This window comes from Conger conger, chromosome 8 (genome assembly GCF_963514075.1).
Source record: "Conger conger chromosome 8, fConCon1.1, whole genome shotgun sequence".
In the NCBI taxonomy this organism is placed as follows: domain Eukaryota; kingdom Metazoa; phylum Chordata; class Actinopteri; order Anguilliformes; family Congridae; genus Conger; species Conger conger.
This window is the reverse complement of record NC_083767.1, coordinates 14,396,178-14,423,311: the sequence shown is the minus strand read 5'-3', so window position 1 is coordinate 14,423,311 and position 27,134 is coordinate 14,396,178. Positions and strand designations below refer to the sequence as shown.

General features: G+C 46.5%; 1 protein-coding gene across 3 annotated transcripts in view; it reads left to right on the top strand.

The window, feature by feature from the left end:
- Nucleotides 1-27,134, top strand: part of LOC133134671 (lipopolysaccharide-responsive and beige-like anchor protein) — a 225,990-nt gene that overhangs the window by 89,737 nt on the left and 109,119 nt on the right. For all 3 annotated transcript variants that reach the window (XM_061250938.1, XM_061250940.1, XM_061250939.1), the window contains exons 34-36: nt 6,396-6,460; nt 7,717-7,825; nt 20,392-20,558. In XM_061250938.1, coding sequence (XP_061106922.1) covers nt 6,396-6,460; nt 7,717-7,825; nt 20,392-20,558 — 341 coding nt within the window. The remainder of the gene's footprint in view (nt 1-6,395; nt 6,461-7,716; nt 7,826-20,391; nt 20,559-27,134) is intronic.

The window sequence follows — 27,134 nt, the reverse complement described above, 5'->3', positions numbered from 1 at the left end:
GCCCAGCAGAGGCTTGGGCCCCGTCCAGTCTGGGGCCTGCTTTCGCCTGTCTTGCTGTTGGCTTGTGATTGCTACAGCCTTCAACAGCATAAGGCATTTACTGAAACCGTATTGACAGACTGATAGCCTGGTTACCTGGGATCAGGAGCGCTCAATTCCCAACAGTCAGTGGCCTACATCTCATTTTGCCTGTACAGACAGCCAGTGGCCAATCTCCCATCTCTCTTGTAAAAGCCAGTCAGTGGCCTACCTCTCATTTCACCTGTTACAGACAGTCAGTGGCCAATTTCCCATTTCTCTTGTACAAGCCAGTCAATGGCTGATCTCTCATTTTGCCTGTAGCATTCAGTGGCCAATGTCTCATTTCACCTGTAAAAGACAATGGACAGTCTCATTTTGCCTGCAACAGACAGGCAGCCACTGACTGTCTTTTACAAGCAAAATGAGACATTCAATTCAAATTGTTGGCCACTGACTGTCTTTTACAGGCAGTCAGTGGCCAATCCCCTATCCTCAGTAAAGTTGCAGACTTTATCACTTCAGATACGTGAGACTTTTACCCATTTCAACTTCTAGTTTGGTTTGAGTCAAAGAGACAAATTATTTAAAGGCAGGGAATGTTAATTTAGCTATAAACGTCAAACGTCTGTTGAACTATTTTTCAGAGAACTGGGAATTGAAGCATTATTTCAGCCCATTTCACCCAAGCACTTGCAAATGATGGAGCCGTCAAAGTACGCTGGAGACTGATACTGTATCATTTTCAAAAATCATCAGAGCCACTTCACGCAAGCCAATTTTGGGGGCCGCTCCTCTTAATTCAAACTGACACTTTCTTTCAACAACCTGACCTCCATTTCTGATTTAAAGGTACATTTACAGCCGCGCGTTCTGAAGCACATCACCGCTGAGAAAAGGAAGGCTTTCGGCCCAAAACACAGAATAAATAAGTAATGAGAACGGCCACTCAGCAGCAGAGTTTACGGACGAGAAATCATTCGGCGGGATACTATAGTGTCTACAATCTGAAAGTCCTGTCACATAAATCTCAGAGTAGCTGCATTTCTGTCCTGTATATCATAGCCAATTGTCTGGGCCCCCTGTCAGGCCGTTTATTATTTTCCTTCTCTGTGAGAAACGGTCTCGTACAGAATCTGAGCGGGAACTTCACTTCAGTGCGGTGACCGCCAGACTTGCACAGGTATACTGCCAGTAACTGAACCAGCCAGCCTTCTTAATCTGATGTGAAGGACCAGGGAAGGGGTGAACGAGACGAAAAGCTGCAAAAAGAGCAGATACAGGCTTGGCGGCTGTGGAAAGAACAGGTCTCTAATTATCGAGCAGAAGGGCTTCCGTGGTTTATTTTCGAAGTCGACTTATAACGTAGTTAAAAGGTATCGGTGAAGCTGCTCTGTGTAATTGCAGAGGCCTCTGAACACGTGAGCTGTGAGCGTAAACTCCATACCTTTTTATTTTCTGAACAATCTACTGCTGTGAATTCAAGGGACTTTCAATGCCGCATATGAAACCAAAAAGAAGCAACTGTCTTTAATTATCCAGATCTATGTACAAAGACTGCAATTTCAGGATGTAAAAGTATCATTCTCTGTGTGATTGATTTATGAGATCCCAAAGAAAAAACGGGTCACATACTGTGTGTAATATGTTTGTTTTTGTAGTTTATTAATATTCTATCAGGTTGTGCACAGGTCCACCATGCAGACATTAGCCTACCCTTTCCATTTCCCAGAGACGGCTGAAAGGTTTCTCAGTTTAGCGGAGTGAGTGCGTCTCGGTTTTAACAGATGGGCGTTTCGAGCGAAAGTGGGGAACTGGAGAGGGCCATTGACTTCCCACGCTGCTGGCATCGTGTGCCCTTTGACCCCCGGGGCTGGAGATGGAGCGTCGTGGGGCTGCAGAGCTGAACTGCCCCCAGGCGGGGGGCACGTGGTCACAGTGACCATGTGTGTAGCGCCTCCAGCCCAAAACACAAGGGGCTGTACCCTGGAGTCTCGTTACCGCGGTAGGGGTGTACTGGAGCATCGATGTTGCACGCGGTCTGTGATCTGATGCAAACGTCACGATGCAACCGCATCGATGTGACATGTATGATTCGATTAGACTTGTGTTGTAACAAATCGTTCATTTACATGGTGAACCTTTATTTTGGTGGATTATGGCTCTGAAGTTAAGAAACACGCTAGTTAACTTTGAAACCTATACTGTTTGTTATTTCAGTGATCCCTTGAGTGTCGGTCGGTCGGTCGGTCAGTCGGTCGGGTGAGGTTGGGGAATCCATCAAATCTTGTGGTCACATTCACATCGCAGCTAGGCGCATTGTATCTTCATTAATCATTATTAATCATATCACATCGGCATAAATTATGAGAAATCGCATTGCATCGTATCGTATCGTTCTTCAGAGTATCACTGTCGGTATGCCCCTAACAAACAGAAGAGAGGAATGTTCCTGCTCACGCCACGGCCTGACGTCTCCGTTTCGGAGAACTCGTGTCTGAACGGCGAAGCCCAGCGGTGCAGCGCTATGAAAGCGTCTGAGGAGGCAGGAGGCATTTTGGCTAAGAGCTGAACCTCTCGAGAATGGGGGGGGGACTGAGGAATGCAGTGAAGTGGGAGGGGGGGCATGGAGTTTCATGTTCTACACAGCCAGAATGACACCCCGTCGTTTGCAAAAACACACATATGCGCGGTTCAACATCAGTGCGTTCTGAGTGTGCCCCCCAGCCCAACCCTTCTAGAAACATCCCCCGTGAGCAGCCTCCCCGCCTCTCCTCCGTCTCGCCGACAGGATAACACCACGCTGCTCTCACAACAACCCCTTTGAACAATATTCTCCAGTGTGGCAAACCAAAAACAACTAAATATCAGCGGGCACTTCATTCTGCCAGCCCCCTGTGGACAGAGCCCAACTCTTCCGCACAGGAAGTGGGGCCTAGCAGGGAGGGACCTTAAGTAAAGTTTGCTTTTTTGACACAGAACAGTTTGCAGTACGTCTGGACAGCAGAGACGACGCAGAAAACGGTTAAAATTTGGCGTTATTTATAAACAGCAGCAGCAGTCTTTGAAATCCACACGTCCAGCTGCCAAAGTGAATGAAAAAGGTCTCTCTTTCCTCAAACAAACAAGGCTCGGAATTCAATTTTATCATTTTTATAGACAGTGGCTGTCGCCGTGTGTTATAAAAATCACTGTGTCGTATTTCATATTTTAGAGCTTGGACATTAATGTGCTGTCCTGCGGATGGAAATATTACAATACATTGGATGCCTTCAGTTGGATTCCACCATAAATGGAAAATAGAAAGACTTCACAGAAGCAGTATAACGTCACATATACTGATTTATTCCTAACCGTTCCATGTTAAAAGAAACTCTCCAAAATTGTTATTGTTTCAATGTGAAGAAGCTGAAGGCGCTCGTAGATTTGGAGATTTTGGAAGCAGAAAGCGTTACAGTTGTGTTTGCGTCAGGGGAGTACAGTGATGACCACACTGTGCACATCTGTCTTTTGCTTTCGGCTGCTGTTCTGATCAAATTATGCACAGATTCACCACGGCTTATTCCGTTAAGGCTGTTGAAAGAATGTTTGTTCCTTTGTAAGTCCTCGCTGTGCGTTCTGCAATTACCGTTTTAAATACGCCAGCGCGTTTCATTCAAAAGCCTGTTTCCGTTAAGCCAGATAATATCTGAGGTTGAACGAGTGGGCAGTCGAGTGTTACGGCTCTCACATCGGCAATTAAAATCTGTTTGCCGTTGTCAGATGTCGTTGCGATACGACGGGAGCGATAAGAAACCGACCTTTTCCGCGTTCGGTTTTATTTCCGATAAGGGCGACCTTCATAAACGTAAAATCGCCAAAGATGCACGCAGTTGATAAGAGCTTCCAGCCTGCTCTCCAGCCGGTGAATCGGATACGTCCGCAGTATCCGTACCCGTTCAAATGAAACGAGTGTTTATTATTGTACGTGTATGGGGTTCTCTTTGGCGTTCCGGTCCGGTCGATGTTGGTTTAAACATGGGGGATCAGCAGTAATGATGAAAGGGACGGAGCTCTCCGTTCGGGGGTGCATACTGTGACGGGCGTGCAACCCTCATCAACTCGAGACTAAACAAAGTCCAGCTCGCCCGCCCCTGATTGAGAGTGGCATTCGCTGCCGTGCTGCCTGGCTTGAGCTCGGACCCAGAGAAGAAATAAGCAGCTTACGGAAGTTTACTCGCATCGAAACTACACTCTTCCTGTGCCGAGATAGATATTTTGCATGTTTAGAATTTTGAAAACTATTGTATAAAAAAAATATATATATATATAGTATAAATTGGTTGCATTCTTCAGTGAAACAGCCAGTTTAATAAATCTATTGCTTTATCCAGTAAAATTGAATTGCTCATTTTATAAGTATGTTAGGCTACCTTTCTTCATTAAAGCCGCACCACTCATGTATCTGCCGTGTAGCTTTAATGTCTGCCTTTAGTAAAACAACTACAGGAAAAACAATGGTAATAAAGTGCCTGATGGTAACTTCCTATAGTCCTGTTGATAGACATAGTTTTTCTTCGGTGAAGTGAAAAAATCAAGAAGGATGTTTGAAACCTTGCTTTGGTGACAGGCAGTGTGAAAATAATAAGGTCTCTCTGGGGTTAATAAGTGCACAGGAAGAGTGGGCTTTTGCCCTGGAGGGAGGGGTGTGAATGTGCTCTGCCCTCCTGTTCGTAGTCCCCCTGCCATGGGGCGTCCCGTTAGCTGGGACTGGAGCTGAGCCTGGCTTCTCTTGGGCCACAGGGCCAGTGTCCAAAGGTACACTCTACACATGTACATACATTTCAGTTTAAAAGAAAACTATTTGATCAGTTTGGGTCTAGTGCAGACAAGTTCCTTATTTTGTATATGTCTGTGATCGGAGGTGTTTCTGTGAACAGTAGTGGTGTAGGAGTTTGAGGGCTGAGCATAAGCCCCACAAACCTCTGCTGACTTGTCATGTTAACATCACTTCCACCGGTATCCCACAATGCATCATCCATGCTGCTGGGTTTGACTGACAGAAGGTTGCCACCATTGTTTGCCTCCACCTGTGTTACTGTTTTCCATCAACTGATACAAAGCGAAAAGGTTTTTTAGGTAGCCGGTTGGGTCAGGAAGCAGGAAGTGAAATGCCTCTGACCTCTTTGGGGAGTGCAGGTCAAAGGTCAGAGGTCATTGGCATCTGCACGGACAGGATGGAATGGTACAGCTGATGTTGTTACTAACGACTGCCCTACATTAGAGTCTGACACTTTTTAGTCATCTTGATTTTGTCAGAATGTTCAAGATGAGAAAAGACTATTAAGACAGCCCCTACTCAGACTTGCACCTAACGTGTTGTCACGGAAGCGAACAGCAAATGTGTGAATTTATCTAAAACTCTGAAATCGCTTCAAATATCTTCGAACGTAAGGTCAGCGAAAGCCATCCGAGATCTAAAAACAGGGTGAAGAATGCGCTTGGGAAGTTACTGTTTTCTTTTGTCGGTAGCTCATCACTGCCTCTGTGAAACGTCATATAAAATGGCTGTGCTGTGCTGCAGCAGTGTGAGGGTGAGGGTAATTACCACGCTCGGTCCCCAGGCCTGGCAGCAGGGCCTCATGGTTAACGTCCCTCAGCCCTGGGCTCAGGTTTCTGCAGCCCCCCAAGCACCTCTCTCCACACGCAGGCCTCCAGCACGGGCCGGGGCCCTCTCTGCCCTGGAGGGGTAAACAGAGCCAATGTGGGGGTCTATTTGTGAGAGAGAGAAGAGGAGAGGAGAGGGAGAGTGACGGAGAGTGAGGGAGGAGAGAGTGACTCTCTAGTGTGAAGAGTTCCTTCTCCCCTCTCACACCCTGTGTTTACCAGAGGTGTACTCTGCCCACAAACACCAGCTTCCTGTCAGCTCAAACGCCGTATTTTAAACATGAGTTTAAACATGTTTAAATATGCACAAAACCCTTTCCTGCCACTTCGGATGTTAACAAAACTTTAAACCTTGTTTATTTTGGTTTATTTTTTCCACCTATTTTTATTGAACTCTGACCTGTCCCATCCATGCAGTCCTTTCTGAGTTGGGGTTACCGCCCTGAAGAGACGGTTCATGGTTTGTATGTAACATTGATGAACCTGTCTCCCTGGTCCTGTCTGAGTGACCTGTCCCTAATCTTTCTGCCGCTGCTGGTGTAATGGTCACATCTTCATTGTGTGTTTACGTATGTGTGTGTGTGTGTGTGTGTGTAGGGGGTGGTATATTCTCTGTATAACATTAGCGTGTGTGTGGGGGGGGGTTGGTATATTCTTGGTGTAATGTGCGGGTGTGTAGGGGGATGTTATATTCTCTGTATAACATTATCGCGTGCTGTGTGTGCTTACAGGAATGGCAGAACTCCATCCAGAAGAACGCAGGCCTGGCCTTCATCGAGCTGGTCAACGAGGGGAGGTACTTACCGTTGCGTCGGCCACCTCTCCATTACGCTCACCTCTCCCCATCCCACACTGCACCTCAGGGGGTGGGGGTGAGGGTGGGGGCAGGCTTCCCGAGGAAAATCAATACGGCGAGGAGAGAGGGGCGGGGAGTTCAAGTCTCCGTCAATACCTGCTCTCTCCCCAGGGGGGTGGGGCGGGGGGCAGACGGACGCGCCAGGTGACAGGGGCTGTGATCCCTGACGCCTCACGGGCGTGAGAGCGACTCTCCCGCCCCACTCCAACCCCACACCCACCCCCTCCACACAGCGTTACCCCCCACAGTACACTCACCAGGGACCGTTTCTCTTCGCCTTCATATTATTATTAGTATTATTATTATTAGGCTTCTATATATTGACTGGGACTCATTATCTGGCACAAATGGTTATTGAGGGTGAAACCTAGTGAAAACGTTGTCATGATGCCCAAAGTGCACACAACTACAGTGTCTTTACAAGACTGTTACTATATTTATAAGCATTATAAAAGGTTGTGCCACAAGACTCTATCTGTTGCCTAAATGTTTTCAGAAGAGTCCCAGTGGTACCTGGTTCAGTGGAGTTGCAGTACTCACACACAGAGACACACGCACACACACACACACACACACACACAGACACACACACACACACACACACACACACAGACACATACACACACACAGACACACACACAGACACACACAGACACACACACACACACACAGCAGGTAAACGTGCTTTAAAAGCGGTGTAACAGGACGTCGGGGGCCTCTGTTCTGGGAGCGTTAGCGGGTGTCCGTAGCGGTAACGACCGGCAGCTGGGGCGCAGTTATTGATGACGTTACTGGAGCCGGGGGAGAAGGGGGGGGATACAGCTGGCGAAACTCCAGGGGTCGCGTTACAGGGGAAGGGCCCGGTCTGTTATCGTTCCACTTTACACGGTCCTGACCCGAGGCAGAGAGGGCACCTCCTGAGGAGTGTTTTATTAGGACAGGTAACACTCAGATGCAGGCTCCGCCCCAACCTCTCGGCCTGCCTCTGCCTGTGTCATCATTAATAACTCAATTCATGTTACCAAACGAGGAGATGATTCTGGCAATGTCCCTAAATCGGGTTCTGTTTTTGATGCCTGTATCTGCCTGTTTTTGTGAAGCCTCAGCATGTGTTGGGGACTCTGTGAAGGCTGACACTAGTGTGTGTTTGTGTGTTTGTGTGTTTGTGTGTGTGTGTGTTTCTCTCTCTCTGACAGACTGCTGAGTCACACCATGAAAGATCACTTGGTGCGGGTGGCGAATGAGGCTGAGTTCATCCTCAGCAGACAGCGGGCGGAGGACATCCACAAACACGCCGAGTTTGAGGTGAGGCTCACCGCCCCCTTCTTCTGACGTAGCTACAACCTTCTGCTACAACCGTCTGCCTTAGGGGTTCTCCCAGTGCAGTCCCAAACAGATGGTTGTCGGTTCAAATCCAGTTAAGTGAGTATCTAGATTAAGTGATGCTTGGGCGCGTTGCTTTACCTGGGTAACCTGGTCAAATACATGACTGTTTTGGATTCAACTTTCCCGTGCTTGATTGATCTTGCCTGGTGCAATTGAACCAACTATAAGAGGACTACAAAGTGGGTTTGCACTTTTTGAGAGTATTTCATAGGCTCCACCACACCAGACAAGCTCAGTAAAGCGTAGAAAAGTATTTGAATCCGAAACAATTTCGTATTTGACCCTGGAGTAAATAGGTGTGCTGGCCACATAAATATGTGAGTTTGGCTCAACCTCATTGATCTCTTCCTGGTCTTGTTTTTTGCAGTTAGAGGCGTGTGGACCTCAGTGTTTCAGCACTGATTTACTCCCATGAGTCCACCTCTGTTATTTTCTGGCTCCAGTCCACCCTCCCCAGTTAGGTCCTGTGTGCAGCACTCTAGGACACTGTGTGTTTTACTGCTTACTCCACTGAAGCCCATTAAACAGCACTACATCAACAGAAGCCTCTCCCTGCTGAACCTGAGGTAGACTCATACTGTCGTCATGGTGTGGGAGTCACTTTTGATTTAGAGCAGAGTTTATATTTTTTGTTTAAGTGCTTTATATTTTTATTTAATGCCCTGCTATTATTTGTTATTGAATTCCCAGCTTTTGATATGAAAATACAGTCTGTCAAGTTATGTCACACCCATAAGACCAGTTTTCCAGCAGTTTCCGTATATGCTGTGCGACGTGCCGTGTAAGCAGTTTTGGGCTGTGAGCGTCGAGACGCTAGCACACGCCTGCTAACCTCTTTTCAGTTCACGCCGGTCCCTGTGGGTTAAACTGTGAAAACAAAATGGCTGCCCCCGACCTGCTCTTCGGTAACTGGCCGGCACTAAAACGGCAGACTTTATGGGGAGGGTTTCAGTCTGCAGTCGCGGTCCCAGAGGGAACCCGCGTTTAAAACGCGCGCAGTTCCACTCACGAGCTGTAAAACTCCTTGACTTCTTGAGGTCAAGGTTTCTCTGATGGGTGTGTTGCAGGGTGCAGTATTGTAAAAAGTACTGTTGGGGCAGTAAGTGTGTTTTCTTCTTTGGGGAACCGGGCTCTTAAGAAGAAACCTGCTGGTTGGACTCCCGGGTGGCACAGTGCTGTTTTTATCCCTGACCTTAACTTGAGTTTCTTCAGTGGCTGGGCAGCTGCGTGAATGCGTTATATAAGTAAACTGCCTCCCAAAGCAAAAAAGGAATGATGATAAAAAATGAATACAAAACGCCAAAATTGCTAACTAGGGAAAAGTTATTCAGTTGGAGTATATTAAGCGCACTCAGTAAAACTTTGGCCCTCCATCTTATCTATTGGTCTGCTGCTCGTGAGGAGAGTCTTGCTGACACGAGTTCTGCTGTAAGCCGTGATAAGTAGGTGCCTGTTGGACTGTTGGTAAGTGACTGTCGGGTTGAGCTGCTGTAGGGTTGCTCTTGTGGACTGTCTAAGGCTGGTGTGGTAGGTTCTTCCTGTCTACGTGTTTGGGATATCACAGCTGTGGGTGTGTGTGTGTGGGGGCAATAAAGTGTGCGTTTGTGTGTGTGAGCATGTCTCTGTATGTGCGTGTGTGTGTGTCTGTATGCGTGTGAGTGTATCAAAGTGTGCGGGTATATGTGTGGGTATGCATATGTGTGTGTCGTAAGAGTATTAGTGTGTGTAAATGTGTGTGTGTATATGTGTATGTGTAGTATTAGAATGTGTGTGTGTGTTGTGGGAGTATCAGTGTGTATGTGCATGTATGGGTATGTGTGAGTGCGTGTAGTGATAGTATTAGTGTGTGTGTGTGTGTGTGTGTGTGTGTGTGTGCCTGTGCCAGTGTGGGTATGTGTGTGTGTGTGTGTAGTGATAGTATTAGTGTGTGTGTGTGTGTATGTGCATGTGTGGGTATGTGTGTGTGCGTGTAATGATAGTATTAGTGTGTGCGCATGTGTGTGCGCGTGTGTAGTGATAGTATTAGTGTGTGCATGTGTGTGTGTATGTATGTACGTGCATGTGTGGGTATGTGTGTGTGTGTAGTGATAGTATTAGTGTGTGCATGTGTGTGTGTGTGTGTGTATGTGTATGTATGTATGTGCATGTGTGGGTATGTGTGTGTGTGTGTAGTGATAGTATTAGTGTGTGCATGTGTGTGTGTGTGTATGTATGTGCATGTGTGGGTATGTGTGTGTGTGTAGTGATAGTATTAGTGTGTGCATGTGTGGGTGTGTGTGTGTGTGTGTGTGTGTGTGTGTGTGTGTGTGTGTGTGTGTGTGTGTGTGTGTGTGTGTGTGTGTGTGTGTGTGTGTGTGTGTGGTGGTAGTATTAGTGTGTACACGTGTGTGTGTGTGTGTGTATGTGTGAGAGATGCCCCCTCCCTCTGTTCTCCCCAGGGCGCAGGGTGACAGATGAAACACTCACTCCATTGCCCAATGATCATTAGGGGCCAGGCCCACACAGCAGCCGCATGCAGATCGGCGGTGCGTGACACAGCAGCCGCGGCGGGGGGGGGGGGGGTGTCGCCGTCGTCTGGAACCGCTGACAGGCCTGGCAGCCCCCGACACTCACGCCCCACTGAGCGCGAGCACAAATGATCCCCCCCCGCCCCCGCCCCCGCCCCCGGTCATGTTCGCCAGCCGCCTCCCCACACGCGCTCATTTGTGTTCCCCGCTGCCTTTTTTTAATGTTCCCAGGACGAGCCGCGGAGAACCGCGGGAGGGGAGGGGGGCTCCCCACGAGCACTCGGGGGAATGTTCCGGCAGGGGAATACGGAATAATTGGCCTTTGTGGTATCAGAGAGGTGTGGATGTAACTCCACGGGCAGGCCTGATACTGCTTATCCTAGCTGTTTAGGACGTAAACACACAAATCACCAGGCCCTGCTTCCACACACGAGTAATGAGCAGCCGGTTCTAACACCACCTATTATTATCTCCCTGATATTGTCTATCTCGGCGTATTTGTGCCCTATGAATTGCAGTAGGGTTTGTGTAAACCTGTCCTCTATTGATATAATGTATTTATAAAGGGGAACTCGCTATGCTAGGCTAAGTAGTTTGGAAAGTTTGCAGAAATGCTACGGTAGGGAAACAGGCTGGAAAAGGTTGGGTTTTCTGCTCCACAGTGTTTACACAGCACAGGAGTTTGGAATAGGGTTGCCAAACGTCTGGTTTTTGACCAGATTTACAAATGACGTGTAAATGTAGGTTTGTGGTTTTCTGCAGCTATTGCGTTTTAAATTCAGAAGAAATGCAAACAAATGCAGTTTGAGGGAGATTGTAGCAGTGCTTCACTGATGAAGTAAAAGGAAAAGGATGGGTGTAACAGTTTTTTTGTGCTGACATTGCGTGCCTGTGTCACCCAGGACACCTCAGGCTTGTGGTCACGGCTGGACAATGTAATGTCCGGTCCGAGTTATTGATAGAAGAAATGCACCATAGTTTGTAATGAATTTGCGAGTGAGTAACTCCCTGATATCTGAAGTCGGGTTCATTACCCCTAATCTGGCTTTGTAAAATTCGAAATCTTCCGACCGTAGTTCTGAAGACAGCGGTCTGTATGTCCGCTCATATTCAAGACCTCTAAACGACGTGTACACTTTTATTCACTCGCACCCACCTTGTCACGGGAAAATGAAGGCCATTTTGCCAGCCAGCGCTTTGTGATTACACGCGTGTGAAAAAGGACGCCGTTTATCCAGTCCGCTGGGGCTTCCGAGTGTAAATTCTGCAGCTATCGAGGTTAAATTGAAAAGAAATGCAAACAAATGCAGTTTGAGCGAGATTGTAGCAATGCTTCACTGATGAAGTAAAGGGGAAAAGATGGGTGAGTTTTTGTGCTGACATTGCGTTGCATTGTGTGCCTGTGTAACCCAGAGCAGTCTCAGTGGTGTGAGATTTGCTCTCTTGCAGAGGGACGCTGAACACAATGACTGCGGAGAGATTACATGCCGTGGCATTTTCACATGGGAACTCATCGATCGGAAACAATGGGTTCCCAGTTTTATTGTCATCCGCTTTATCAGTACCACAAATATATTCTTACACGACTATTTATACTTGTTATGTCTCCGTACAACACCTCTGCATGCACCGTGTCTGCATGCTGGGGATATAACACACTCTTGCTAAAATGGCTCAGCCAAGGTCCCCACAGAGATGCAAGACCTGTCATCTTCAGCTAGCTACTGTTCAAATATTTCATATCTATGACCATGGGCTGTATTAAAACGCACCACACATTCTCAGCACAGACTGAATGTTCTGAGATTGTCTCTCCCTTGCACATTGTAAATGAACCTAAAATTCTCTGGAGAGAAGTCGTCATTGTTCTGCAGGTCCTGCACCTCCTGCCCCTGCCGCAGACAATTCAAAGAGCTGTGCTGGCGTGAAATGTAACCTCTTCACACAGGCCTCAATTGTTGGCCACCGCGTTGTCCGGTTACGCCCGGACCTTAGTGGCGCTCTCCCTCAGACAGGAAGGTGTTTCAGACGTACCCGTGTCTCAGCTCTCTTCTCTCTCTCTCCGCTGCGCTGGGGTTTTCGTGTGAAGGTTCTCTCCTTCCTCCTTTGAACTGGCGGCCCTCTGGGTTTAATCAGAAGCCCAACACGCAGCGACTGTTTCACAATTGAATTTCTCACTTAAATCGGGCTGCGCGGTGACCTCTGAGGGATTCGGCCCCCGATAAGTACGCGCTGATATTGCAGTATTGATTTTCCTCCAGGCCCATCCTCCTCCTCCTCCTCTTCTTCAGCCACCGCTTTCATTTTAAGCCGCCACAATGAGAAATAAAAAAAAAAGTAGCGGTCGAGTGAAACGGTGGCCCACGGGTGAAATTGTTTTGCTGTCTTGGGTTTTTTTATTACTGTGCACATTGGATTCGGAGGAGAGGTGGGGGGCGGTCGGTTTTTATCCAGCGGTCTCGGGAAATGTGCTCAGGTGGGTACGCCAAACAAATTAATGAATCTTGCACGTCTAATCATACCAAAAAATTGCCAAAAAATTCTAATCATACATTCCTTCCATGTTCAAATATTATAATGAAGCAGTAGAATTATACAAAAACATGAACCTGATAATGTATGATTCCTTTTTTCATATTTTAAATGTATCCACTATTTATCCATTGATGCAAGCATAGAGGTTGTCTGTGTTTCACACGTGCTGCTAGTATTATATACATTTGAGTATCTTGGTCAGATCTCTCCTCACACGAGTGTCTTCATGAGTTCTACTCGCACTGAATAAGTGTTAAATAAACAGTGAAAATTGAGCACAGAACCACTCAAGCTTTAGTCTTGCTGTGGATTTAGTTGTTTCTGGAAGGCCTGGTCAGGTGCTTCAAGTGAAGCAGGTGGCACGCTTCTGACTATCGCTTTCTCTTTGAATAGTTGGTTTTGTTCTAAATAAATTTGTAGGATCTTATAACAAAAAATATTTCTCCAAATGTTTGCATTTTACTGGAATTATTCAGGGGTTTTTGACCGGAATGTAGGGGATAGTAATTTAACACTGTAACTCGTATTTGCTGAAGCCCTTGACACCGTCTGTATTGTCTACTCAGGACCCCTGGAAAAGAGAATGTGTGGAGTGATATTTCATAAGTTGCGTTTCAGCCCTCTCAGGTACAGTGTGTGAAATGTCTGTAATGGACGCCGCGGGATTGTAGCACTTCCCCGCAGAAAAACGCAGCGATAAGCGACGGCAACCGCGGCGACGCCGGGAAGTGAATTATTAAACAGATAAAAATGAATTTATGCCCGCTCCCTGTCACAGATCGTACCCACAAGGAGCCTTGATAGAGGAGAGCAGTGATTTAGACAACTTTTGCTTTGGAGATTCATAACATATGCCGCGGCCGGGCCGGAATTGAGTTATCCGCACTCCCGAGAGTAAGTTATTACGGCGGGGGAGGCTGACAGAGATGGAGATAACCGAAAGGAAATTCAATTACCTTCTAGTGTTTTCCTTCTAATAGGATCCTTAATGCGAAAAAGATCTTGGGATGATGTTGGGGCGGCGACTGGATAGACGCTCCCGGGGCAGAGACGGGCAGAGAAATGGAGCTCCTTTATGGGCCTTCACGGGGGATGGAGTGGGGTGGCTCCCGGGGCACAGGGGCAGATAAGAGCCTTGTGATACGGAGGCATAAGGCCAGGAGAGGCATCACTCCATTTCCCGCACCGGCTGCTGGGGGCGTAATGACGCATCGATCCGCAGCCATGTATCTGCTCAAAGGGCAACGGTCTGGAGAAGTCCCATACAACGTGCTAAAATCGATCCTTATCATAACGTATCATAGCAGGATGCTCGTAATATTTGTCATTTTGCCACGGTTTGTTCTTTGGCAATACCGCCAACGTCGTTGTTTACGTTTCTGAATTAGCTTCATTATCACTCGAGCTGATGTTCTTCTTCCTTCTGTTAAGCGAGACGTCAATACGTTTTTTGCACCCTCAACCTCATTTCGGTTCTATGTGTACGTTGTAACAGAATTGTGTTCGCCGGATCATATATATTGATTGTTTCTTGCGATGTTGGATCGTTTTTGATCGTATCATAGCGAAATTTGTGACCCAGCCAAATATCGAACCGTTGCCTCTGGAATCAAAATCGCATTGCGGTGAAGCCTGAGGTTTATGCCCCCACCAGCTGCCTCCATCCTTTTATATTAGTATTTAAATTAAATCTCCTCTTTCTGTATGAGAATAGAAGTTGTGTAGGAGCAGAGGCCTGTGGGTTTAGCCCCCGGCGCAGTCCTCAGTGGTGTGAGGAGGGCTTTTTAACACCCTGAAGATCACACGGAGAACTCCTCTGAAATCTCGGGCCTTTTCCTCTGGGGGGAGGGCGGCAGCGGTATTCAGATGTAACAGAAAGGGCGGCGAGTTCCACGCCAAACCACACGAGGATCAGAAACAGGAGTCCGGGATTAATGCATTCCACACCGTAGAAGTGTGATAACGTCCATATGAATCTTTGTGCACAGGCAGTGTACCACTGTTCCAGTCTTTCCTAGATGGGAGTCTTCACCTTCTGATGAGGAGAAAAGACTGTTAAAATGTGTACGTCAACACACAATGCTCCAGATGGCTCGGTCAGCCAGTGGAACTAACGGTCCAGCAAGAGATTTGGACCATGCTGTGGGTACGCCAGACTGCGGTCCGTCTTTTCACGATGATGCAAACGTTGACCTTGGAACACAAACTATGCGCACTTCGCAAGTTGGCCAGGACCCACGCCTCCTCCTGGACGGTAACCGAGCGCGAGCACCCAACGCCGGGAGCCGGCGGATTAGCCTAGCGCCGCGCTCACCTTCTCGCCGATAGCAATCGCGCGGGCTGCATTTCATAGGGCGGTTCGGGGCATTATTTATAGATGAAAAACAAGCTACCTGCGAGAGCTCGGAGATCGGGTGTCTTCGTTTGGCGGCGTCCTGAGCACACGGGCCGAGGACGTTACCGAGCTGTGATTCGCCGGACGGCGAGAGGCCACGCTTTAATAATTCATTACGTGGAGCTGGCCCCGCTCGTCCGGCGCGGGTCTTAACTGCAGCTCGGAGAGAGGCGAGGCCCGGCAGACTGCAGGTCGCCCAAAAACCCTCCCAATGTGGCGGGCTCCCTCTGGGTTGTCCCTGCGTGGCGTTACGACCTCACAGCGGGAGGGTGAGGCTCTAGAGCAGGTGTACTGAAATCTGCCCCTTGAGGCCAGCAGTTTTCTTTTCTAATTGAGAGTTATTTGATCGAATAATGCCACCGATTGAGAGCCAACTCTCCTCCGTACCTGGTTTAACACAGTCCTGATTCGAGGGGAGGACTGAAAACCAGCAGCACTGCAGATTTGAGTACCCCTGATCTAGATCTGCCCTAAAGGCCTATGTCCTAAATACCAAAGCGTAGGTTCACAAACTTCACATCATCCTTGCAATTGCCTTTTTATAACTACTATACTATGTGTACTATACTGAAATCAGGCATGGTGCCAGGGAACATTAAACTACAGGAGTAGTTTTAAATTAATACAATATTTAATTCAATACATTGTACACATTTTCTCCTGGACAACTTTTCTGGCTCACAAATTTTTCTTGCTTTAATCCCGGAATTAATTTACATTTGTATTAAGTACTAATATAATCTCTTATTGGCATGATCAATGGGAAAGTGATTTGTGTAGGTGACACTAGATGTAGAATGAACATAGCCCTATGAAGGGTTCTGCAGAGACAGGGTGAACGTTGTAGACCGGTTTGTGATATGTCTCTGAGCATTTTTACATGAAAGGCATAATAGTGTGATGATTTGATTCACAGACAGCATTGTGTTATGGCAACACCCTACATACTACCTACATAATAATCGTGCATTTATGTTACGCTAATGCTATGCTAAGTCAGTTCGATTTTATAAAATGAGATATTTTTGTGTTGTAATTTACATTACAAAATGTGTTTTTTATAAATGTTTTTTTGTTAAGAAATAAATTGCCGGTGAACCTGCCTTGTTCTCTCATTACATGCATTGACCTGAAGGTGTAAATCTTCCAGTGACACTACGCATTTGACTGCCCTTCCATTGATTTTGTCAGGGGTCATTCTAGGAAATGCGAATGTAGCATTTCCAGTGCAGAATTATTTTTTGATGTCAAGATCTATCATCACCCAGTATTGGTATTTTGCACATGAAATACTGGTGTCGGTATGAATTTTCTCGAAATTTCCAAGTAATGTCAAGTGCGTCTTCCTGCTCCTATGATCATCTCTCTCCCTCACTCTCTCTCTCTACACACTCTCTCACACACAAAGATATCATATCATAATGATAGACAAAATATTCAGAGCACATATGTGTTTAAAGACGTATTGAAATCACTTGTATAAACAATGCAATGTAGTCAGGAGCAATTCTTTATGCGGGAAGTGTAATGCACTCAGGCCTAACAGCATGATCTCATTGGGCCAATATTTCACTAGACACCGCTGAAAACACGGCAAATCACCAAAACTAATGCTTATCTTTCACGACTGCCAGTAGACTCCTTTAGTGTAACATTGTTAGACGTGCACCGGTTTCGGCATATAATTCATAGCAGCCCTGGCCGTCATATTAGTCCTTACGCCGTTTACCGACCTCGCTGTCAGTCTAACACCATCACGAAATCGGTTCACACAGGAAAAATTGAGTAAAAATGGCATTTTGAAAGGAAAGGGGGAAAAATGATTTGGAAGCCGGCCCGTTTTGACTCTGTAGGATGATAATTTCCATTTATTACATGAGATTTCTCACATTTGCTTGACCTTGGAGTCGCTGCGCGTGGGTTGTGTACTGATGGGTGGAGATGACTGCATCTGGAAGGGGGGGGTTTCTGTGATGAGTGGGCTACCATCCGGGCATTGGGACCAGTCCATTAAAAAGCAGAGTGAGCAGGAGAGATAGTTTGATAAGTGTTGAGTCTGCGTTAACCTTGACGGCTGCTATCGAGGGGGGAGAGGCCTCCCTATCTCTTTCATTGGATTTTATATTTTTTTCTCTTTTTTTTCCCCTGCGCAGAGGAAAATCAATACTCGGAGGCGTTGGGAGACGGAAGGCATGGCTTTAGAATTGAAGGCACTGTCAGACGTGGTCGTCCGGTGACCGTTGTCGGCTATTGTGCTCTTAAGGCCTCATTTTTCCTTGTCGCGTTCGCATCGGCTTCCGGAAGCCTTCGCCCCCCCTGGAATTCCCCCGACGCCATTTTGAGTTTCGATTTGAAACTTCGGGCCAGAGATCACGTCCGAGAGAAGCCGGGAAAGCTGAAAGCGGGCTGTCTCCTCATCCCTCCGAACAACCTTATTTGCTGCGAATTTGCATTTCACCCAAAAACGACAAGGGCACCCCTCGCAGACGGACAGCTCCGCCCGTGCGGGGCGGGTTCCTGGGGGACCAGGTGTCGAGGAGTTTGAGAAATTGGAGAGGAGCAGCGGGCGATGGCCGCGGCGTCTCCTGCTCCACAGTGTCAGAGGAGCAGGAGTCAGAGCTTTTAATAAGATCCCCTCCGCCAGGTCCCCTGAGAGGCCGGCGCAGAGACCAGTGTTCAGTTACACGGCCCAAATCTGCCCAGCCCTTTGTGCAGTGCTGAGGGTGTGTGAATTAACACTGTGGGCTCTTCAGCCATGTTAATTACATGGGCTGTAAAGACATCATGCCGTGATGGTCATGTCCTAGGTGTAGCAATCTCACATTGAGTGAGCAAAAATATGGTCAGTGCTAGGAGGGCATGCTCTTGTTTGGCTAAGGTGGACATTTTATCGATTAAAAAAGTGGACAGGTATGATTTGAATTTCAAAATAAATTATTTTAATCCAGTGGTTCAGTCTGATCAGTCTAACTGTTAATGTTAAAAATATACATTTATTTTTTGCACAGAAACAAAATTAAGAGCAGCAAAAAAACTTTGGGAGGAAACTAAAATGTGCAGGGAAAGTTAAAAAAGCCAAAAGGGGCCTGTATGAGGTATGCTGCAGATTGTAGTTTGAGTTCATCCAACATTTATGATATCGCAAATGAAATCCTGTTTCAGCTTAATTTTGAAGGGATAGTTTTATTTGTTGGTCCAACTTAATTTCTACAAGTTCTATTATTCACTGCTTTGCTTACATGTACGTGTGCATAGTGAATTTGTTAAGCCTGGGATTGGTTATGACTAATTTATCCTTTGAGACCTTAGTTGTAGGGTTGGAGTAAGAGTCACTAATTGAATTATGATTAAATCCTCTCCCTTTGAATTATAGCAACTCCATTCCAGCTTGCCAAATTTTTTGTTGATAAAGACTACATTTCTATTCAGTTCAGATTCTAAGACTGAAATTATTACAATTCCAAATTTCTATTAAAATAGTCTAAACTCCAATTCAGTTTCAGTTCCATTGCTTAAAGTTTTTTTGTAAACACAATTCAGGGTCAGTTCCCCACTTCCTGCTATTTTAATTGGAATCGTCCCGCTAAGTTTAATGTATTTAATTTATTTGATAAATTATACTTTTTAATGTTCTCTGGGCCAAGCCCGGCTTCAGTGCTCCACAACCAGACAGAGACTCATAATTAGGTAAGAGTAGCATCCTAATGCCTGATTTATGCCTATTGATTTCCTGTCACACGTGAAAAGTGGTGTTTCAAATTGGAGAGGAGTTTCCATTACAGGGCACTTTAGAGTGTGTACTGCTAACTTTCTGCAGTAGTTCTCATTTGTACGGAATTTGTATCCATGCTAACGGATGCAAAATCCTGAATGTAGTCCAAAATTCTTTGTGCTGTAAAGTGTGTTTCCTGAATATTAATGCAATCAATCCATAAGGAACATGCGTTGTGTTCTCGCTACGGGATTACGCCTCGGCCTGATTGAGCTATCCCCAGGAGGACCCGCCGCGGCTGAAAATGACTTTGGGTCGTAGTCCGAGGTCATGTGGCCGCTATTCCTTTAAGAAGTTTGCGAATATATCTGATTACAGATTCAGACAGAGAGAAATGTTGGCCCGGTGCAGTGTAGGATTTCTCCGGTTCTGCCCCAGGCGCGTAGCTAACACATGTCCAGTGTTATTAATCACCGTGACACGGGAGCAACGCTGACCACACAATTACATTCATTTCAGCCGTGTCTCAGGTTTGTGCACGTAGAAGCTAAGCCTTTAGACGCGTGTGTTCATGACTGTACCAGGACTTTAGTCCGGATGCAATGTAATGTGATTTATTTCGTGTTAGCGGTCTGCCGAATGTATTTGTCTGCTTCTGTGTGGTGCTGTATACGGCCTGTGAAGTAACTGTGTTTTTTTTAAGGTAGTGTACTTACCTGCATGCATTAGCAACTTCATGCCAATTCAAGCTCCTCATGAAATGTTGAATGGTGGTATGAATTAAAGAACTGGAAATATCAGGACCTTCCCGAAATGAAGTTGACTATTAAGGATTTTGAATGGTCATTTATAATCATGACGATTCTCACAGTTGGCTTCATAACAGTAGATTTTGAAGTTGTTGATGTTGCTTAGTCAAGCCAATAGAATGGATGTTTGATTAATCGAAACCCCTGCTATGGAATGGTTCTGGTTGCACAGCATGAGTAGGTTGTATGGAATGTAATTCCAAAAGCCTGTGTCCTAGAACTCCATTGCTTTCACTTTGCAGTAGTGATAGTTACGTCAGCATTACAATTTTCAGTTAAGAAGATTCTAATAACATATTTGTAATCTTACACCTTAAACCTGGGATCATTGAATATGGCCCTTGAGTCCAAATTCAAGCTTTGTTTTTATTTTTTCTTGGGTAAATAACTGAGCAATTACGGTCTTCAGACCTGACTCCCAGGTAACGGGAGGGTGGAAAACCATCAGTTCCCAGCCTTTCAGGACCGTGTTTTTCTTCAAGGGTTCGTCGGTTGGTTGACTGACCGGCTGACGTGTTTTCCCACAGTCCCACTGTGCGCAGTACGCGGCCGAGAAGCGGGACGAGGAGAAGATGTGCGACCACCTGATCCGAGCCGCCAAGTACCGCGACCACGTGACCGCCACGCAGCTCGTCCAGAAGATCATCAACATCCTGACTGACAAGCACGGCGCCTGGGGAAACTCCGCCCTCAGGTGAGCGTCTCCTGCCCGTCCGTGTCCTTCTGCACCTGCCGCTGCTCTGCCTGCGGTGTCAGGTCTCAGGAAGGCCGCTCTGTGGAGCTGAATGTCATCCCTACGTACAGTATGTAGCTGAGAACTCCGAAATTATGGTTCACCCAGGTGTGCTGTACGCATTTTTTACATTGACTTATTGTTGGAAGAGTACATTTATATGTTTGTGTGTAGTATTCTATGTAGTGCGGTTTCCAAGATGGTATTCTGTGTGCGTCTGTGCATGTGTGTGAGTGCTTGTGTGTGTGCGTCTGTGTTTGTGTGTGTGTGTGTGTGTGTCTGTAGGCATGTGTGTGAGTGTGTGTGTGTCTGTAGGCATGTGTGTGAGTGTATGTGTGTGTGTGTGTGTGTCTGTAGGCTTGTATGTGAGTGCTTGTGGGTGTATGTATGTGTGTGTGTGCTTGTGGATGTGTGTGTGCAGTTATGTGTGGAGTTGATATTATTCATTTTATTCATCTCTGTTTGAAGCAGCACCGGGCTGTAATTTTCAGTCGAGCAGCAGCTCTGAAAGCGCAGCTCTCCCTCATTAGCATAGCGCCTTTAGCTTTGATATTGATGGGCGCGCTAATGCCGCGCGATCGGCCGGCTCTGAGGCTGGCAGACTGCGCGGTATCGCGGGAGCTTTTAATAAATCACAATCGGACCTGTGCCATTACATCAATACTTTCCCTCAATTACGGAGAAGGTCAGCTGCTGCATTCAGCAGTGTAGCCACAGCGTGGGGCAACCAGAGACATCTGGTCCTGCTACTGAGCTGTGAACGAGGGAGAGGGAGGGAGAAAGAGAGAGAAGGAGGGTGCGTGTGTGAGAGAGAAAGAGAGGAGGAGGGGTGTGAGAGAGAGGGAGGGAGGGGGAAGAGGTGAAACATCATTTTGTACACTGCTCAACCTATGCGCACATCACAGACCCCATGGACATGTGTACCCACGCAGCAGGCTTTATACCAGCAGCTTGCACACAACACAATTAGCACACACCATGTTGCACACGCATACAGGCATAGCATGCACACGCACATGAGTTTGCAAATGCTCATGTTTCCAAACATGCACATGTACAAGCAACACAAGCATGAACATGCAACATAAATGTGATAACCATGTATAGTCATTTCGGTGGAAATGCACGCACACAGATACACACGCACACACACACACACACGCACACAGAAACACACAGACCACACTCTCACTCAAATGTGCACGCACGCACAAAGAGAGACACGCGCACACAAAGAAGTGCACTCTCACACAGGCGCACACACACACACACACACACACACACACACACACACACACATAAGATTTGCAAGCCCTTGTAGCAGTTCATAAAGAAGTATTCCCCAAAGTTTCCATTCAATAAAAAACTGAAAATGAAAATATTACTCTCCCAGCAGCTGATAGGTATTGTTTCTTCACAGCAAGCGTCTAATATCTTTTGACGTTCTCTGACCCGACCGAATACAATTTGTGCCTTAATATCCAGCTTACACAGGCTTCAGCCTCTGGGGATTTCAGGCATTTGTTTTTTCTTTTTTTCCCCCATTCCCAGCCACCCCCGCCACACACACACACGGACACACACACACACACACACACACACACCAACATTTTCATGGCTAGGTTGTAGAGAGTCCAGTGTGTTCCTCTCCTCTCCAGCAAACAAAGGAAATATTCCTTTGACCAGGTTGTGGGAACGTGGTGTCCTTTACTGTCAAAGCCTCCCTTCAGATGTGAAATGGCGGACAGGGCTACCTGTTCCTCCATACATTACTGTCACCTCGCCCCCGGGGCTCAGGTGAAGACCGGGAAGCGTCTGATAAAAAAATATTAAATAAATAAAGCGAGCCGAAATGAATACGCACATCCCGCACAAATGAGGCGGGTGGCAGGAGTGATGTTTATTTGGGTCAGGAGACGAATCATCCCTCATGTAGATGACACCTGGCCAAAGTGGCTGAGAAAGGATGTGTGTGTGTGTGTGTGTGTGTGTGTGATGGGACGGTGATGGAGGGATACTGGCCAGGCCCACCAAGGTCTCCAAGGACCCCCCTCCTCCCCCATTGCTTCCCCTCCCTGACATCCTCCACCACTGCATTTTCATAGGCCAGCTGATGTAACCGCAGAGACTCGCTGCATTCTAATAGGCCAGCTGATGTAATCGCAGAGACTCGCTGTGCTCTGATTGGCCAAATAACTTATTGTATTGCAGAGACTCACTGTGTTCTAATAGGCCAGCTAATGTAGCCACAGAAATCCACAGGCACCTGCAGCAACAGCGCTTTTTTGAAGGGAAGCTGACCATTGGTAAGGCGGATCCACAAGGGCGTAAACATTAAACCTGGGTCAGTTTCCTATTCAGTGGATTGGAGCCTGAGTATAACAAGTCTGTTCTCTGCCTTTTGTCTTTAAGTTGCTCCGAGTGTTTTTGCTTGAATTAGTCCACTGTGGACGTCTGTCTTGGTATGTCGTCTCAGTATCTTGCCATAATTGTCGAGCACCAATCCCTTTCTAATTGTTTGCTTGCACTGCGGGCACATGCGTTCTTGTAAACCTGGGTCCGTTCGGTTGGTTTCACAGGTTCGATGTGCGAGCATCGGTGTCAGTATCACGGAGCCGTGTGGAGGTGGGGGGGTGGTTTTCCGTTCTTTCAGACGGCGCTCTTTGCCCCCGCTCCCTCCCCCCGCCGAGCTCATTTTCGGCTGCCCGACCCTCCCTAATGGACGCCCTCGGGCAGGAGGCTTCCCGGGCCACCGAAGGGGACATCCATCTTTTTGGGGGTGACACGGTCGCGCCGGGGAAAATCTTTGCGATGCGCTCTCCAATTTTTCTTCAGTAAATCAAATCCCCCTTCTTTCAGAAAGACGAATGCTTTCAGGTTGCGGTGTTATAAAAAAAGAAAAAATCAATAACGGCAAAATTGAAACAGTATGCCTCCCTATCGATCGGCCTTGTGAAATGGAAACTAACAGCTTTGTAACTGTTCCCCTGGACAGTTACCTGACCTGTAATGGACAAACTATCAATATTAGCATCACTATTTTATCTGCCGCTATGTCATTTAATGACCACGCCGCCCGAGACCAGATACGGTCCGGCTTAATGTTCAGCACACAGGCATGGATTCGTTTTCATTATTCTGCCCACAATATGAAGTAAAACACAAAAATAGTCTTCTGATAACAATGCTGTTTAAACCTTGAACATTGACTGGGAGAACATTACCTTGGTTACTTGTTCCTTTTTGTTATTTCTTTTTATCATTGCATGTGGTCATGTTATTTTTTTAATTCATGTTATTTTTCCTGTGAATGACTATTGTGCTATATTGCTGTGGTGTTTTTGTTCATTTTGCTTTAGTTAATAATTTATTAATAATAATTTCTTATTTATCTGACGCTTTTATTCAAAGAGGCTTACAGTTGATTAGACTAAACAAATTACAATAGATTCTTTTCCCTGTGAATCTGAGGGTAAAGCTGTGTAGCTGTAGAGGAGGTGAACACACTCCTGGCTCTCCTTAGCTGTAGAGGAGGTGAACACACTCCTGGCTCTCCTTAGCTGTAGAGGAGGTGAACACACTCCTGGCTCTCCTTAGCTGTAGAGGAGGTGAACACACTCCTGGCTCTCCTTAGCTGTAGAGGAGGAGAACACAGCTCCTGGCTCTCCTTAGCTGTAGAGGAGGTGAACACAGCTCCTGGCTCTCCTTAGCTGTATAGGAGGAGAACACACTCCTGGCTCTCCTTAGCTGTAGAGGAGGTGAACACAGCTCCTGGCTCTCCTTAGCTGTATAGGAGGAGAACACACTCCTGGCTCTCCTTAGCTGTAGAGGAGGTGAACACAGCTCCTGGCTCTCCTTAGCTGTAGAGGAGTTGAACACAGCTCATGGCTCTCCTTAGCTGTAGAGGAGGAGAACACAGCTCCTGGCTCTCCTTAGCTGTAGAGGAGCTGAACACAGCTCATGACTCTCCTTAGCTTTCTTTATGCTTTTTGTACTGTATAGTAAATAGGTCATATCCTCATCTTCCACTCAGCATAGGTCTACTGCTGTAATTTTAATTGCGGTCTATGAATAAATTTGCTTTAATAATCCCATGCTGTGAGAGAATTGGTCATACCCCACCTCCCCAGTAAATTATGCAAGCTTTCACACAGTATTAAGTCAAAGGAAAAATGCTAAGAATCACCCCCCTCTCTCATGGGAATGTTAAAATACTTGACTCACAAAAGGCTGAGCTACGTTGTACTTTTAATGCTCATTATAAACTGTTTAGAAGAACGAGATGTCCAATTTATGTCATGGGTCTAATTTGGGCAGCATGCTCCAATCTCTTTTGTCCGTAAGACTGAGAGCACAAGACTGAGAGTGTGTTTATGTGAGATGTTTTATATGAATTGAAACTTGTCAAATGGAGGCAATAAGCAAAGCTGTGGGCACATTGTAAGTGTAACACATTTTGATTGAACAGAGGGCCAGGTTTTTACAAATAAGAATTAAACCGATATATTTCTGTTATTTATTTATTTCTGCTTTCAATCATGCCCTTTTTTTGCCCTGCACTGCCCACGTGCGAGAAGACCAGAGAATCCTGGGAGTGCTTCTGATTGCTTTTTCAAGCACCCTGAACAAACTTTTCCTGATTTCCATCCTGTTAAAACGATGCGTTTCCATGGTGCACTGCAAAGTTTGTAACCTGGTGGTGATACCAGTGATACGCAACTTTGGACTTTTCTTCATTTATATAGCGCTTTTATCCAAAGCTTTACAATTAATGCCTCTCATTTAACCAGTCACGCACACGCTCACACTCCACTGTTGATAGGCTGCTATCCAAGGCACCAAGCGACTGCCAGACGACCGCTCTTACCTCCTGAGATAATGTTGCCCCTGATTGGACAACAGTGAAGAGGAGGCCGTTCTCCATGTAACACCAGAAGAGCACCAACCGTAATCATTGGCTGTTTAATATTTATAGCGGTGCATGTTTCTGACTGTAGGCTGTTTAACATTTATAAGCCCAAAGTGGCTTCATGTCTGCACTGGTTTAGCATGGCCCCCGTGTTCTTATCTGCGGATCGCTCTCCCACGCTAAGGATCACTGGCAGAGTAAACAGCAGAGCCACATTTAAAAGGTCTCCTAATCCACCCCACAACCGCGCACTTTATCTGCCCCGAGAGCAAGTTTGGTTAATTGCCCTCCTCAATTTCTTTGGGGTTCTCTGCGGGACCGTACCTCACCCGTACAGTAGGAACGGAGGAAAACGCGAGCCTCGCGGAAAACCACAGACAAACAAGGCCGTTAAGAAATGTTCAGCGGCGTTTAGATTTGCGTGTTCCCGCATGGCCGGTGTTTCCGGTGCATTACATCAGTGGTGCTGCTCTGCGTCCCTTTTTGAGAATTCATCTGTTTCACATTCAGCTCTAAGGCCGGGCATCGAGATTCCGGCTTGGAAAAGCCTGCCTTATTCATGAATGAATTACGTAAAGTATACATGGCTACCTTAATCTGGGCCTGGTTCAGAGACGAAGGGCGTTTCATCTGCATGCCCATCGTATAATGGGTGGAGAAGTCGAGGAGGAAACGAAGCACAGTTTACGGAACAAATATTTTTGTCTCTTTTCAGTTAGAGCGTGGAAGCTTGTAATGCTATTTCTGGTACTTTATAGTTCTCTAACCCGTATGGCATGTGATTGCTCACTTGTCCTATAGTTTTGCATATGCCATTGTTTCTGCTACTGTTATTCCTAACACCCATTTATGTGACGGTAAATGAAATGGCTGGTGTGCTCTGGGAAATTCTGCTCCATCTCTGACAGTGTCCTCTGCTACATGCCCTTCCTCTGGCAGAGCTGGTAATTTATAGCAATACCGTGCCGTTAATGGTTTAACTGGCTTCTAAACACTGCAGAACTATCTACAAACAGGCGGAAATATTACACCGAGTCCCTGGCTAAACAGAACCGGGACATCTGCGGGCTCAAGGACTTCACTGGCGTTCACATCCGCTCCTTGGAGCGAAGGAATCGTCGTTCCTCTCATCTCAGAGCCTAGAGTATTACAAAAAAAGCAATTAGCCGCAAGAGTTGAGTTTCATAAGGCAGTGTATTATCTATCCATTGAAATTCACCGTAAACACTTGCGGTAAGTTTGGCCGGGAAACCGAAGAAGCTTCCTTATTCGTGTCTATATTTGGGCCCAGATTTTCTTTGTAAATGACCCTGTCATCATCGGAGGAATCTCAAGTGCCGTGTTTTAAACAATTTGAGGAAAATCTCCATGGCATTTATCACTTGCGGCGTTTCTTAAACAAATGGTGGACACAGTGAGGGATGGTATTAAATCTTAAGGGAGCGCATAAAGATTTTGACAGTAGCACCGTTAATGATTTAAGTAAAGATTAAGGCTCATGTACCTTCTTACACGTCCAGAGGGGATTTGCAGAATTTCATTAAAATATCCGTTTGTGAAAACATTTGCCTCTAGCTGTATAAACAACACCGTGGTGGAGACTGTAAGGAATCCCAACAAACGGTCAA